Below are 15293 nucleotides of genomic sequence, written 5' to 3'. Positions count from 1 at the left end.
TCCACCTCTTTCACAACACACTTTGGCTCTCCTACTTGGGAAGCCTCCCTCCACCTCTGCTTTCCTTTCGGGTGCCCTTCACAGCATGCTCAAGTGTCTGGGCCTGATGACCTTCTCTGTCTCCCTTGTGACAACCGCATGGACAGGTTCTGAGACTGACCCAGCTTCGTCCTGAGGGCCTGGCACAGAGCTCCGGGCAGTGCACGGTGTGGAGCGGATGGATGCTGGACCAGCCCAGGTGTGAGGGGTAACTAAGGGATGTGCAGTAGTTAAGGGCATAGGTCACTGGCCCTGCCTGGGGCCCTGGGCTTCCTCTCTCTGGTGAACTGCTCGGTTCAGAACCTGGGAGGGCCTTGGAGACCACCAGCCCAACCACTTGTTTACCGATGGGGAAACTGAGGCCCAGAGAGGAGCAACTTGCCCAGGGTCGCACAGAACCAGAACTCAGGTTTGGGGCTCTTCTCTCCTACTCTGACCCCTCTCAGCTTTCTGGTTTTCTCCTCTTTTCCTGGAGTGTAAGCTGTTTTCCGAGCAGCGACCTCTTCACCTTTGCCTACTTCATTCCTTACACAGAGGCCATGAAAAAGCGTGGGTACCCAGGTGGGACATGAATGCAGTGGCTATGGCCTTGGGTAATGTGGCGGTGGCAGCAGCACCAGATCTCTCCACATGGGGGCGCCAAGAGTCTGTTTTAATTTTTCTGATAGAAAAACGTCATTTTTCATTGTTACTGGACATAAAATAGAATGATGTCTTCAGTTTCACAATGTAGGCAGCTCCTCATGTGTTGCTGACGGCTCTATCAAGTTTCTGACAGTTGCTTTTTTCCCCCCTTCTGGGCTTTTGGGATGTTGGGGCACTGGTGGGAAAAGCACACATTACCTTGTGGTGTCTGCCCCTCAAGATTACTCAGATGCCTAGATTAGCTCCCTTCTTTCCTGCCAGACCCAGCTTGCACATGTCTGGGGGGAAGGACTCACTAAGTTTAGCGTTCTGGGAAGATGTGCTTCTTTATACTGAGTTCTCTCTGAGGTTCAAAGCTGACGGCAATATCGAGAGCCATATTCTCAGATCTGCATCCAGAGACCCCACTCCCAGCACTCACAAATGGAAGCAGCTCTGAGGGAGGAGAGAAGAATTCTTCCTCTGCCCAGGTGGTTGGGAGCTATAGCAGAGACACTCAGTGAGACCTTCTAACCCCTCCCCTCACCTCCCCATCTCCCTCCCAAGATGTGCCCTAGTTAGAGATACTCCCACCCTGTGCAATAGGGGCTGATGGCCCTTAGAGCTGGGGAAACATCTGATTATGGGTGGGTAAAGAGGGAAGTGGATTTTCATTGGCCAGCGAAGCTCCGCAAAATCATCACAGCTGAAGAAACAGGCCAATGCCATCACCAGGGCTTTGAAACTGCTGGCCCCAGCCAGGATCTCCCCCCCATACCCAGATGCTTCCTGCTTCAGACACCTCAGAACTCCAGACTTGGAATCTAGAATGCTGTGACTCAAAAGGCTCCAGAGAGCTGGCATTTCCTCTGGGCTAGGGAGGATGGAGAGGATGTAAATATAGAGGCTGGTGGAGGAAGTGGGGTAGGAGGCAGTGGTGGGTAAGTGCCTGGCAAAAGCCCCCATAATACTGCAAACCACCCCTATCTCAGCCCAGCCTTGCAGCCTCGTTATCGACAGCCAGTCTGTCTCCCCTATTAATCATGAGCTCCCGGAGGGAGGAGCGTGTAGGATTCACCTCATCATCCTTTCAGAGCCTGGCTCCAGGCCTGGCACACAGGAGGTGTCCATCGAATGGGAACAAGCATAGCCCCACTGGCCCAGGACCTGCTGGCCTGCTCCCTGGGAAGGAGATAATCCTGTGTTTGAAGCTCAGTGATGTGGAACTACCCCAATGACCACTTCCATCTGTCCCTGCCGAGGCTGCTGGGGATGTCTTCCCTGCCCTGTGACATTCAAGCTCACCAGTCTGAGATTTCAGCATCAGACGTCCTTCACACTTCAGGAGTCTGCCCCTCCCCCCGGCACCACCAGTGCCCTGGCCCAGGCGGCCACCATTACTTGCCACGTCCCGGCTCTGGCCCCCTGCCCTCGCTCGGAGGTTGGTGGAGACGGATGGAATGGATGAGCAGATGTCAGATATGGTAGAAGTACTCCTGGGCTTGGCTATCGAGAGCTGGATTTGAATCTCAGTTCCATCACTCAGCCTCGGGTGCTTTTTCCTCACTTGTCTGAGCCTCAGTTTCCTCACCCGTAAAATGGGAATGATCATGGCTGCTCGTGAGGTGGTTGTGAGGATGAAAGCAGGAAATGTCTCTCCAGAGCGCCTGGCCATTACTAGTGTCCTGATCGTTACCCTTTGCTCTCCACCCACCGAGCCCCGGAGAGAAGGCCCCTCCCAGAAGTGGCTGCTGCTCCCCAGTGCTGCCTGACCCCCTTGTAGACCCCGCGACCTAACCCAACTCACAGGTGGCACAGCCAGCCTCGTCCGCTCCGCTCTCACAGTCCTTCTCCCCGTCGCAGCGCCACGAGGCGGGCACGCACTTGTGGCTGGCAGGTCCACAGCTCAGCTTCTCTGCGGGACACACCTGTTTGGCTGTGGAGACAGACACAAGGGCATGGCTTAGGAAAGGGGGACACAGGGCATGGCGCCAACCAGTCCTACTGCCCGACTCCGGCCACCTGGCCTGAGCCCCTGGGAATCCATCAGGGCCCTCCGGCCCAAGGTCCCGGTTTCTTCATCTGAGAAGCAGCCACTGTCTGCCCCTGAGACCCTCCGAATCCTACATCCGATCCCACCACTCCCTGTCTAACGCCCTTTCGCAGGCCCCTGGCCCCTGGCACTCAAGCCTCCCTGACTGCCTCACCAGCCCCACCTCCCTCCCTCCAAACCTCCCCTTTCAGCTCCAGCAACGCAAAGCTGCACGCTTCTCTGTCATCTCCCCTCTGTGTGCCCTGGGGTGAAATATACTCCAATTTAGCCTCGGTTTGGCTTCCAGATCAGTGACTCGGCGATCTGAACCTGTGGATTTGGAGGGCTCACCAAAGCCCCAAGAGCTCCCTCGGTGCAGCCCACCCCCTCCTGGCTGCTCCCCCAGCAGTGGTGCCGAGCCCGCTGTTGCGAGCAGTGCTGTGCGGCAGGGCCCAGCGGGACCACACAGCTATAATTACTGCAGCCGCAATCAGAGGCTGACTCAATCAGGGGCCTGAAGCCCCAGGGTTGATTCTCAATTTGGAAGAAAGAATGAGAACCCTGATCAGGGCTGGGGACGGCGCTCATCCTGAGCGTCCCAGGATGAGCCACGTGACAGACCCAGCTGTGGTAGATGCATTTCGGACCTCCGTGGCTGGCTCCCTACTACCTTCCAGGGTGTAAACTCAGTCGTCTCTAGGATGTGCCAGGCACCAAGCTAGGCACTCATTTCATCTTCACAAAAACCCAGCAGGGCGAGGATTATGTCGAGGCCTCCAGCTCGGAGGTCGAGTGCATGGGCTCCGGAACCTGGCTTGCTGGGCATGGATTCAGTCACTCACTGGCTATGTGACCTTGGTCAACAGTCCTCACCTCAGTGCCGATAGATTGGGGACGATACTATTCCCTGGCCCATAGGATTGTTATGACTCCCAAGTTAATGTCTGTAAGGCACTTAGAAGCACGCTCGGCCCAGTGCTCACTTATGATTACGCACTCTCCTCCAAATGAACAGAGGAGCACTTGTCTCTTCACTCAGCGAGTATCTATTGGGTACTGCTGTGTATCAGACATGGTGGTAAGCCCTGGGTGCTAGTCACACAGCTGGTAAGAACTGAGCGGGGACTCAAAGTCAGCTGTGTCCGATGCCGGGCACTTGGCACAGTCCACTGCACCTGCAGGCAGAGGTCACTCTTGCCTCCCCCTTCAACTTCGCTCTCTCATCCCCGACCAGGCCCCCTTTCTCTGCTTCCCTAGCAGGGAGGAAATGGCACAGAGATGGAGAAAGGGCAGATAAGATGGGAGAGGGGGCAGCTGTTTGAGGAAGGGCCCCCAGACACTACTATACCAAGGGACAGGAGTACCTTGGACCCCAGAGTTATCCATAGGAATAGATGTCATGAAATACGAGGCACCCTGCTGGGAACATAGGATTCACAGGATTCATTTTATGGAAATTCCACTTCCCAAATAACTGTTGCATAGAGCCCTAGAGAGCGCTGACACTCAGATCTTCTACAAAGACTGCCTTGCGGGGCGCCTGGCTGGCTCAGTCAGTTAAGCGCCCAACTTCGGCTCAAGTCATGATCTCACGGTCCATGCGTTCCCGTGTCGGGCTCTGACAGCTCAGAGCCTGGAGCCTGCTTTGGATTCTGTGTCTCCCTCTCTCTCTGCCCCTCCGCCACTCCTTCTCTGTCTCTGTCTCTGTCTCTCTCAGAAATAAATAAACATTAAAAAAAAAAAAAAAAGACATTCTGCAAAGGCTGCCTTGGGGCAGGGTGTAGGGTGGTGAAGGAGGTCTGGCAGCTGGGAGGTGGGGCGCTTCCAGAGCACCTCTATCACCCCTGCACTGTAGGACCCCAGTACGCACAAGAGGGAGCTGAAGCCGACCAGTGTTTCCCAGATTCCTGACTGTAGGGTGGGGTGTGGGGCTGTGGGAAAAGCAGGTTCCTGGGCCTGGCTCAACTTAGGCTGAATCCAGACTTTGAGGGCAGAGCCCAGGAATCTGCGTTTCAGTAACGCTCTTCAACCCCTGGTGATTCCCACGCACCCCATTTGAGAAACACTGGGTTAACATTCTGCAAGTCTAAAAGATATAGGATATGTTATCCGTTTTAAATTCACTCCTATAAAAGCGATAGAAGCATTCTGTATGCGTGCAAGCTCCCGAGAGAGCAATGAGACAGAGGCACGAGGTGACCGTTTACCCCTGAGCCAGGCCTCAGGAAACAGAACTTCACGGGGAGCTGGAAGGAAGCCGTATTTACTGAGCACCCACGGTGTGCCAGGCTACTTCATTTTCTCATTTCACCCTCACCCTCCCAGATGAGCAGACCCTGCAGGATAGAGGTGCCAGCTCCAAGGGCGCCATTCACAAAGATCTTCATAGCAGCACCCCTGGGGTAGAGCAGGGCAGCAGGCCTTCAGGTAAGCACTCCATTCTGCAGATGAGGAAACGGGCTCAGAGAGACCAAAGAACTGGCACAAAGATGCACAGCAGGTGAGAGGCAGAGGCAGAGAGGCTTCTGACTGAAGCCTGCCCTTTCCATCAAAGCCTGCACGCCCCCGTGGATGGAGAGGTAGACTGAACCGGCCCCAAACTCTACACCCAAAAGCCCAGGTGACTGAAATGGCCCTTGACCGTCCTCCCTACCTCTCGGGGCCTGGTTCTGCATACCCCAGTGCAGCAGGCAGCCGTTTGAACTTTTAATGAATATTTATATAGTTAATTGCATAACCTTTCAGCAAGGACAATGATTAAACAATCCGTCTGCTTCCTTTCTTTATAATTAATAAGACATTTGCTGTGTCCTTAAATAGACAGCTCTAATTATAGGCTCCGGAAGATTCAGCAGTGCCTGACACCAGCCCTCGTACCCTCAAAGAGCCAAGACACCGTCCTGGAATGCTAGGACCCAAGAGGTCACATCGAGGAACACCCACTATAGTGACAGCAGTCAGAGACCCAGCGAGGGGAGGGACCTGCCTAGGCTACTGAATATCAGGTATTCCAACCACCTCTCTCTCCTTGAACCTCACCGTCTCTGTTGTAATGCAGCTCTTCCCCGAAGCTAGCAGGCGAACCTCGCTTTCCAGGCTCCTGGGTCAGGCCTCCTCACTGCCTAGCCCCGGGAGGCTGGTCCGGGCTGGCGCACAATATCCCCTTATGAGGCGAGTGTTCTTACCACCTCCATTTTACAGATGAGGAGAGCAGAGCCCGGAGAGGGTACGTCGTTGGCTCAGAGTCTTGTGGAGAGAGGCAGAGATGGACTTTGAAGCCAGGTCTCTTACCTCCAGACACACTGCTTAACTTACTGCACTTAACCACTGCCCGTGAGAAAAGCAGGCCCCATTGGTCCCCACCAGCACCTCTCGGCTGGAGAGGGATCACCAGAGGAAGGAGGCTCCCTGGGCCTTTCCTCAGGTGGGGACCGCAACATGGCCACCTATTGTCCACTTTCGGGATAACTGAAGCCAGAGTTCCCCCCCACCCCGCCCCAGGCAGCACAGTGCAGGACAAGGAGCATGAATGTGTTTTGGAGTCGTGCACACCTAGGTCCAAAACCATCTATTAACATGAAGCAGGTCAGCAAGTCACTTAACCTCTCTGTACCAAGGTTCGACCTGAAAATAGGGTAACATAATCCCCTAGAGTTGGTAGATGGTTTAAATGAGGAAACATGGGAATCTCTACACTCAGAGCCTGGAACAAACTCAGAAACCAGTTGCCCCTGTTTAATGAAAGGCAAACGCATGGTGCTGGGAGGGCCCCGGTCTCGTTCCTGGGGGTGCACATCATCAGAGTCCACATGGCTCACCACGATGACGTGCTCTACCCAAACGCCTCTCTCTGAGAAAGATGCCCCGAGGAATACCTTGGCTTGCTGTCAAGCGTCCCAGAGGTTCTGAGAGGCAGGAGGAAGAACCCCCCCATCTCTCAGATACCAGGAATCCTCCAAAGCCGGCAAGGGCGTGAAATTGCATGCTGGAGTGGCTGTAGGCATTATCAATTCCCAGAGAATCCTGCCCCAGAAATCCAATCCATTTTAATTTATGACTTCACAAATTAATAAAAAGAGAAATGTCTGTCGAAATAAAAGAAGGAAGGTGTTTGATGGCCGCTTAGTGAGTGAGACGTCTGTGGTGTCAGTTCATGTGAGGCTTAGGGGCAGACGACCTCCAGATGGGGATGGGCAGCTTTAGGAGGGCCAGGGACTAAGGGGGTGGGGGCTACCAGTGTCCTGCTGCTGGCAGGAAGCAAAGCATGGGGCCATCCCGTCATGCAGGAGAGGTCACACCCATGGTCCTTCCCATGGGCTCAGGTGAAGTCCTTCTAGCTGGTCAGCCTCTAACTTGCTAGGTGATCTCCAAAAACCTCCAGGCCTCCACTTACTGATCTATGGTAGGAAAGTATACTTGGTTCATCAGTAAGGTCCCCCTTCCAGTGGAAAGGTTCTAAGACGATGAACAAAATCCCATTTTCAGTAATCAGTACCCAAAGTTGCAACTCACTCACCTTGGACCAACCTCCCCACCCCTACCCTGTACCCCTCCCATCATGTGCCTGGAGGTGGGTGAGAAGCTGTCTCCAATCAAGTGAGCTATAATTAGAGCTAAAATGCTACTTTCATTAGGCAAATGTCCCAGGCTTTCCTACTGTGACTCTTGGCCGTATCTGATAGACACAAAACCCAGAACCAGAAGGAAGGAGAGCCAGGAGAAATCCCAGCCAGCTAAGGGCAGATGACATAGTGGGGGAACACAAGAACATGGGGACCTGCTCCCAAATGCCTTTCCCTCTCTATGCAAACCTCCTACTTATTCTAAAATGTGAAACTGGTGTATGTGGGAGAGAGAGACTGGGATCAAGATGCAGTAATAAAAGTAGCATTGCCGTTTACTCCAGCACTGATACTTTGCCACATTTTTTTCATTTCATCCGTGTAACCCCATAAGGCAGGTGCCATCACTCCATTTTACAGATGAGTAAACTGAGCCGTAGGGAGACTGGACAACCTGCCTGAGGTCTCACAGGACCTGGACCCAAATATATCACACAACCAAACCCACTATACTTTACTATTGCCTGGAATCCTTCTTTGAGCTGGCATAGTCCTTAGGAACCTGGTAGGCTATAGAGGCAAACCTGGTAGGCTGTGGAGGTTGCTATGGCAACACCAGTTAAATGAGCAGTGGGTCAGCTACCAAGTTCCCCATTTGGTGGGGAGGCGGTGAGCAAGCCTGCTACCAGGTCCTGCTGCCCCCAATTCTGCCTGTCCCTTGAAGTCCCACTCTGGCCCACCTCCTCCAGGCAGCCCTCCTTACCCACAGGCCTTGCCTGCCCCTGACCAATGTAACTTGGCACAAGAAGTGGGATCCTGGGCCTTGTGCCCCGGCTGGGACAAGGAAGGTGCTAGGAGTCCAGGAATCTTAGATCACGGTCTTTGGAATTATGAGACGTTAGAAATTGAGGCCCGAAGAGGGATGGGAAAGTGTGCAGGATCTCACAGCAAATTCACTGGGAGAGTCCAGAGGAGAGCTGGGCCTCCCAACTCCCAGGGTGCAGCCTTGAGTCCTGCTCCCACGGGCACTCCGTCAAGCCTGAGAGCCGGACGAGCCCACTCGTCTTCTATCACAGAAGGCCGACCAGCCACAAGCAACCTGTGCGTCCTGGAAGCAAAGCCCCCAACTTCTCTGGGCCTCTAGTTATTCAACTATGGGCACAAAGTAGACCTGGGAGGCAGGAGGGGGGAGGCTGGAGAGCCCCTGCCAAGGGATAGATAGGAAGGCAACAACTGCTAGAGGGAGAAAGCCAGAGGGAAACGTGGGGCAGGGCAGGGAGGAGAGGGAGGGTGAGAGGGAGGATGAGGAGAGAGGCAGGCAGAGGGGGGAGGTGGTCCAAGAGAGCAGGGTGGAGAGGGCTCCAGAGATAGGGTAAGGGAAGATGAAAATGGACACTCATACAAGGAGGCAGAGACACAGGGAGAAGGGGGAGCCTAGCTCTCAGGCAGCAGGACAGACCCCAATAATAATGGTGATGAAGCTCCCCCCATCCCCCTGCTGCCTCCTTCGTCCATGGTGACTGCTGGAGTGGGTTGGGATGGCCCGACTGGCTGACTACAGTCCCCCTGCAAAGCCCCCTGTGGCCACAGCCCCTTCCCCACACACACACTCCCAGCCATATGCAACTCTGCCCCTTGTTAGCCAGGCAGCCTCCGGCAAGTGGCCAAACCCATCCTGGCCTCAGTTTCCTTCTCTCTAAACGGGGATCCGAGACTGCGCTGAAGATGAGAGTCACAGTGGGCGTGGCTAGGCTTTGTTCCTTCTGCAGCTCAGGAGGAAGCTCAGGACAAGCTCCAGGACAGGTTGGCCGCGTGGGGAGTACGAAAAGGATAGGGCGGATGGCCTGGCCAGGGTAGGCAGAGGCAGCCGCGCAAGGGAACGAGGGAGCCTCCTATCTTGGGCCAGGGTTGCTCTTGCTCTCCCTTTCTCTCTCCCTTTCTCTCTCTCTCTCTCACGAGGAGACCGCTAGCTCTGTTGCTAAGAGACGAGGAAACTCAGTTATCACCAGCCACAGCCCTAGACAGGGACAGGACGCAGGCCTCCACTGTCCCCACCTCTGCATCTGGGGCAGAGGTGACCCCTGAGGAGTGTGACTTGGGTGTTCACCAGCCCTCCACGTGCTCCCCCCTCCCAACCTTTTGTCTCAGTTTTACTCTGCTGAGGCTCTGCCTCGGGACCCCTGGGTCCTTCCCCGCCCCCTTCTCATCTCCTTTTTAATTTAACAAATGTCACGGAATGACCTGCCGGGTGTGAGTTTGCTTTGAGGATTAGGGCCTGGAGAAGAAATCACGGAGAGACAAAGCCCTGAGTGTGGGAGGCGGGCCTGGCGCTCGGCTCTGGCCCTCTGCCTCACCCCTGGTTGCCCCTGCTGCCACCCAGCCTGCCATGGAGGCCAGGGCTCCTGGGTTCAGCCAGCTCAGGGCAGAAGAAAGAAAAGGGGCCTCAAAGTCCTGGCTGGGTAGTCTTGCACAAGTCTCTCAACCTCTCTGAGCCTCAGTGTCCTCTTTTGCAAAGGCTGCTGCGAGGAGAAGATGAATTAATGCACACTAAGCGCCTAGCACACAGTAAACATGTAATAGGCTCCTGCTGTTACCAGTACTGCTAGAATTATGATCAGAGCCCTCCAGAAAAATTGTGTGTGTGTGTGTGTGTGTGTGTGTGTGTGTGTGTGTGTGGGTGTGTGTGGCAGAGAGCCCCAGAGGATATGCTCTGGGTGCTTCTGGGCAGAAGGGCTGTTTCTAGCTCCTGATGCTCCAGGAGCAGGGCTCAACCTGCAAGAGGCCTGTGAGGAAGTTACCAGAAACTAGCACTGGATACACCTGGCTCTTTGCCAGGGGCCCCCCAAGGGTGTGGCAGAAGGTCGGTGTGGAGTTGTGTCTGACAGATTGCCTCACTTGAACCTCCCAACCTCCCAGCAAGGAAGCTCTGATGAGGAAGCCGAGCCCCGCCCCCCCTCCCCACCCCCAACCCTCCCCACATGCAGCCCCCTCCCTCAGCCCTAGGGCCAGGACTCACTGCACGTGGTCTCTGCCTCATCGGAGCCGTCGGGACACTCCTCCTCGCCATCACACTTCCACCTCTCCGGGATGCAGTGGCCATTGCCACAGGTGAAGTCGCTATCCGCACAGGTCTTCTTGGCTGCGGGGCAAGGAAAAGAGCGTGAGGGGCCTGGTGGGCACAGGTTTTTTCAGGATACAGTCAAGTGGCACTGGGGTGCCCAGGATGTGCTCTGTCTGAAAACAGGACCCCATGACCTCCCACCACCCCACCAGGCCACGGAGTGCCTCGCCTACCAAGAGAGGACAGGAGAGAAACGCTTAGTCATTCCCCAGGCGTCTGCTGAGCACCAGGTGGAGGCAGGTGACGCCTGGCCCTGCCTGCAAGTTCAGGAGTTCAGGTCCAACAAGGGTGACAGGACCCATCCACCAAGGGACTGCCTGTTCCCCTGTCATATTCCTCTTCCCCCAAAGTCCAGTTCCACTGCCACCACCTCCAGGAAGTTTTCCCCCATCACCGATGGCAGTTACAGTCACCCCTTTAGCCATTTCTCAGTCCCTTTACTGGCCTGTCCTGCTCCCCCCAACCAGGCCCCTCTGGAAGCACCAGGGAGCTGTTGCTAATGAATCCTAAAAGCAAATGATTACTCTGAGACAAGATTAATGAGGTATGTTCTGTTTGGAGTGATGAAAAGAGCATCTACTGGGTAAGAGACCCAAATCAGTCTCCTAAGAGTAAGAGGCACTTAGACACTCTGGAAGGGAGGCTCCACATGGGGGTCTGAATCCCAGCTCTGCCTCTCTCTATCTGTACGACCTTAGGGGTGTTACTTAACCTCTGAGCCTCTGTTTTTTTCTTAATGGGAAGAAGAAAACAAAAAGGCTCTGAGGAGGAGTGACAAGCTACAATGTGTGAAGCATATGGAAAGAGACCCTGGCACAGAAGGTGCAGTAAGCAGCAACTACTGCTGTTTTTATGGTTTCAGCCTTAGTTCGAACAAGCTAAGGAAACAGGTGTTCCGTGCCCTCGCAGGGAACTTATGTAGCAGGCTGAGATCTCACAGCTGGTAACAAAACTGGGATAAGAAGGCAGGAACATGGTTTGCCTTCCTCCCTGTCCCTCTACTGGCCTGATGTTCCTCCAGGGTAGGGATGCTGTCATATTCAGCACAGGACCCAACTCAGGGTTGATCTCAGTGTGGACAATGAACTGTATGGGAACATGGCTCCCACACCTCCAGGGCCGGGACTCACCTGCTCCCAGGGACGCTTCTTCCCAGTGACCAGCGTTGAATTATGTAAATCCTCCCACGGGCCCTCTGGCTGCCTCTGGGGCCATGCAACTGCTTCGCCTGGCCTGAACAGCCTGGCAGGGATTTGGGGACAGACCCTGGGTCTCTTGAATCCACTGTATTTCTGCCTTTCAGTGGAATCCTTGCAGTACATCTGCATTCTGAGATGAATTTTTTTTTTCACCCTTTCTTTAGAAGAATACCTCTGTCTGTGCAGGGCTAGCAGAAACTAGAGGAATCAGTCTACCTACAGATTGGGCGGAGGAGTGGGGTCTGAGGCCCAGAGAGGGAAAGGGGCTGGCCCAGGGAAACATAACAAGGCAGGGATCAGAACCACCTCTCCTGGGGCACCTGGGTGGCTCAGTCGGATAAGTGTCCAAGTTTGGCTCAGGTCACGATCTCATGGTTCATGAGTTCAAGCCCCACATTGGATTCTGCACTGACAGCTCAGAGCCTGGAGCCTGCTTCAGATTCTTTCGCTCTCTCTCTCTCTCTGCCCCTCCCCTGCTTGTGCGTGTGTGTGCGCTCTCTCTCTCCCCCCTCAAATAAATAAACATTTTTAAAAATTTAAAAAACGAAAAAAGATGGGGCTCCTGGGTGGCTCAGTCGGTTGAGCATCTGACTTTGGCTCAGGTCATGATCTCACAGCTCGTGGGTTCGAGCCCCGTGTCGGGCTCTGTGCTGACAGCTCGGAGCCTGGAGCCTGCTTCCGATTCTGTGTCTCCCTCTCTCTCTGCCCCTTGCCTGCTCTCTCTCTCTCTCTCTCTCTCTCTCTCAAAAATAAATAATAAACATTAAAAAAATAAAAAAATTAAAAAAAAAAAAAAGAAAAAAAGAAAAAAGAAAGAACCACCTCTCCTGCCTCCCAGTCTGGATCCCCAAGCAGCCCTCCCTGAGCCCCGCACCGAGGAGCTATTGTGGGTAATAGATACCAACGCCACGGCCTGAAATAAGTACAATTACAAACCACAGCACGTGGGGTATTTTGTAACATGAACACCAGAACATCCCTTCCACAAGAAGCTCAGCGTCCACAGAAGAGAAGAAATGTATATACCAATGTCTCCCTCATCCTGTTCAAACCTTCTCCAAGTGCATTCTGTGTGCCAGTCTCTGTGCTGAGGAAATCTTGACACAGAAGTGTTAAGTACATGCCCAAGGTCACATCTGAGTGGGAGCAGGGCCACAATTTCACTTCAGTCAGATACCCCTCTACCTTACCATGGCTCCCCAAACAAAACACTCAGCAGCATCAGATTTGGAAGAAAAGCCTCAAACTAGGTGGGAAAAATCCCATGGCAGCTTTGGCTTGGCATTCAGTGAGCCTGCCTCTGCGCCAGGCTCTGCACTGAGCACACAGAAGAGAAATCAGCCCAACCTGCCCCCCAGAAACTCAGTGCGGGTGAAGAACGGGCAGAACCCAAAAGAGCAAGGTCAGCTTGATGGAGAAGGTGATACAGGGGCTCTGTCGCTGGCCTGGACCAGCCAGACACTATCCAAAGACCCTTTCCTCCCTCCTTGCTGGGAGCCTGGGAGCGAGCTTGGCCTCCCACGGTGTGCCAAGCCCTGAAGGCACCTGGCAAGGAGACCAGGGCAGCCAAAACACCATCATAGTCCTGAAGGGCGGCCTTGAGACCAAACAGGCTCAGGAAGGAAGTGGCAGCCTCAGGAATGGATGACTCCTGGCATGTCCTGGAGAACAGATTTGTTCACTGTCCTGACTGGTTTGGACATTTTTCACCCTGGTGCTCTGGCCCGGCACCTTTCACCCAACATCCCAGTGATTCTTTGCATCTATCCTGGTAGTGCTGTTAATCCCATTTTACAGAAGAGGAACCTGAGGCTCAAAGAGGTGAGGGTGGTAGGTGGCAGAAGTGGGATTTTAATTCCATGAGCCAAAGCTTGAGCTCTTTCCACAGGCTCTTTCTAAGGCCCTCAGGCTCAGAGGACCCCAGAAGAGCAAATGCAGTGTGATCAGTGAAATAAATAGCTCTCGGGTCCCCGGGGCCACAGGACAAGGCAATGAGGCAGATCAGGCACACAGATGAAGTATTCCCTTGGAATGTGCCCAAAAGTGTATGCCAGAATAACTGTGGGCCTGCGACAATCTGTCTCTGCTAATGGACCCCCCTGGGGAAACTGAGGCAGCATGACCACTTTCAGGTTGGGGACCAGACTAAATGCCCTAGTGGGCCACATCTGTAACCACATGGAAAGATTTGGAACAAGAGCTGAGACTGAATGCTGGCATGGCCCCCTCCTCTCTGGGTGACCTTGGGCAAGTTCCTTCCCTCTCTGGGCAAGTGAGGGGTGGGGAGGGTGGCTTTCCCATGAAGCACTGCTACAAGAACAAAAGGCAAAAAAGGCTCTCCCAGGGGATCCCAGCAAGCATCCCAGTGTTGGGTCATTCAGTGTAATGAGCCTGACAGTCCTTCGTCAAGAGGCTACATCAGCCCTGCCAAGGCATGCCCGTCAGAGCAAGCCATGCCAGACCCCCATTCCTAGCCTTGGCTCCAACTCCCAGGGTGATTCCCCAGCTGGGCTTGAGGCTGTGGCTCCCTGTTTCCAGGGATTTATTTCCTTCCATGCCAGTCTGCCCCTTGGACAATGCCCACCTCTGTGAGCCCCTGTACTGCACAACCCAGGAGCTGTACATAGTCATCCAGGGTCTGCGACATCATAATCTGGTGCCATGGCAACAGATGGGCCGCCACAAAGGATTTGGGATTCCAGAGGGTGGCGGGGAGGAGCTGACCCCAGGGCAGAGTTGGGGAGAATGGGAAATCCAGGACAAAGGAGGGAGGCGTTGCTACTTATAAGAAGAACACAGGCAGAGGAAAGCATCAGACAGTCCATGGTCAGACAAACTCTACTCTGCTACTTGGGCTGTGTCACCTTTTGCAAGTTACACAACTTCTCTGAGCCTCACTTTCTTCACCCACATTCGTAGCTAATATCCTTGCTTCGCCAAACACACAAGGCTGTGGGAAGCAAATGGGCTGAGGATGTTATCAGAGCATTATAACTGAAAAGCGTAAAGGTGCAAGTTTGAGGCGTGGGAAGTCAGCAGCCCCAGCTGCTGCGTGTGTGTGACATCGGGTCCATCAGTCACATGGGGCCTGCCTCCTCATTTGGAAATGGAGGTGTGGTGCTGACTGAATCTTAAGTCCTGCTCAACACCCAGAGTCTATGATCTTGTGCAATTATTATGATCACGCAGCGCCTCCCAGCTTCCCCACCCCCGGAGGCCTCCTTCCCTGAGACAATAAGATCCTTCCCACTGCTGTTCCCCACCCACGCTCATCCAGCAGCCCCAGTGCAGACAGGGGGCTTCAAAACAAAGATCGGTCAGGGCTGCCAGGTGGAGCGGCTTGGTGTGGATTCCTCTTGGCAATCAGTGCTCTGTCCAGGCAGAGCCCAGGGTCTCCAAGGTCCCTCCCTCTACAACTCTCCCATTCTGTAAGGCAGAAAACCAAGGCCCAGAGAGAGGTGGCTACTCAAGGTCACAGCACATGTTTGTGGGAAGGCTGCACTTGAGCCCTGATGTATTCTGACTCTGTGGCCAGGAAGCCGGGGGGGGGGGGGGGGTACCTGACCCAGCCCAGGCATTAAAGACTTCCCGAAGGAGGGGACCATGTTCAAGGAAGAGGAGTCGGCCAAACCACCCAAACCGCGGGAGCGAGGAGAGCGACAAAGGGCATTCCAGGAGGTGGGATAACGGCCTGGGGTGTGGGGGAGCCAGCAGAA

The 15293-nt window shown here is 54.4% G+C and overlaps 1 protein-coding gene across 12 annotated transcripts in view; it reads right to left on the bottom strand.

Moving 5' to 3' along the window:
* Positions 1 to 15293, bottom strand: part of LRP8 (LDL receptor related protein 8) — a 76093-nt gene that overhangs the window by 30283 nt on the left and 30517 nt on the right. For all 12 annotated transcript variants that reach the window (XM_047873852.1, XM_047873856.1, XM_047873853.1 and 9 more), the window contains exons 3-4: positions 10274 to 10396; positions 2471 to 2599 (exon numbers count right to left, since the gene is read on the bottom strand). In XM_047873852.1, the coding sequence (XP_047729808.1) occupies positions 2471 to 2599; positions 10274 to 10396 (252 nt within the window). The remainder of the gene's footprint in view (positions 1 to 2470; positions 2600 to 10273; positions 10397 to 15293) is intronic.

The sequence above is a fragment of the Prionailurus viverrinus genome, chromosome C1 (assembly GCF_022837055.1).
Source record: "Prionailurus viverrinus isolate Anna chromosome C1, UM_Priviv_1.0, whole genome shotgun sequence".
NCBI lineage: Eukaryota > Metazoa > Chordata > Mammalia > Carnivora > Felidae > Prionailurus > Prionailurus viverrinus.
Note: the sequence above shows the minus strand (reverse complement) of the source record. Positions and strands in the feature narration are given on the sequence as shown.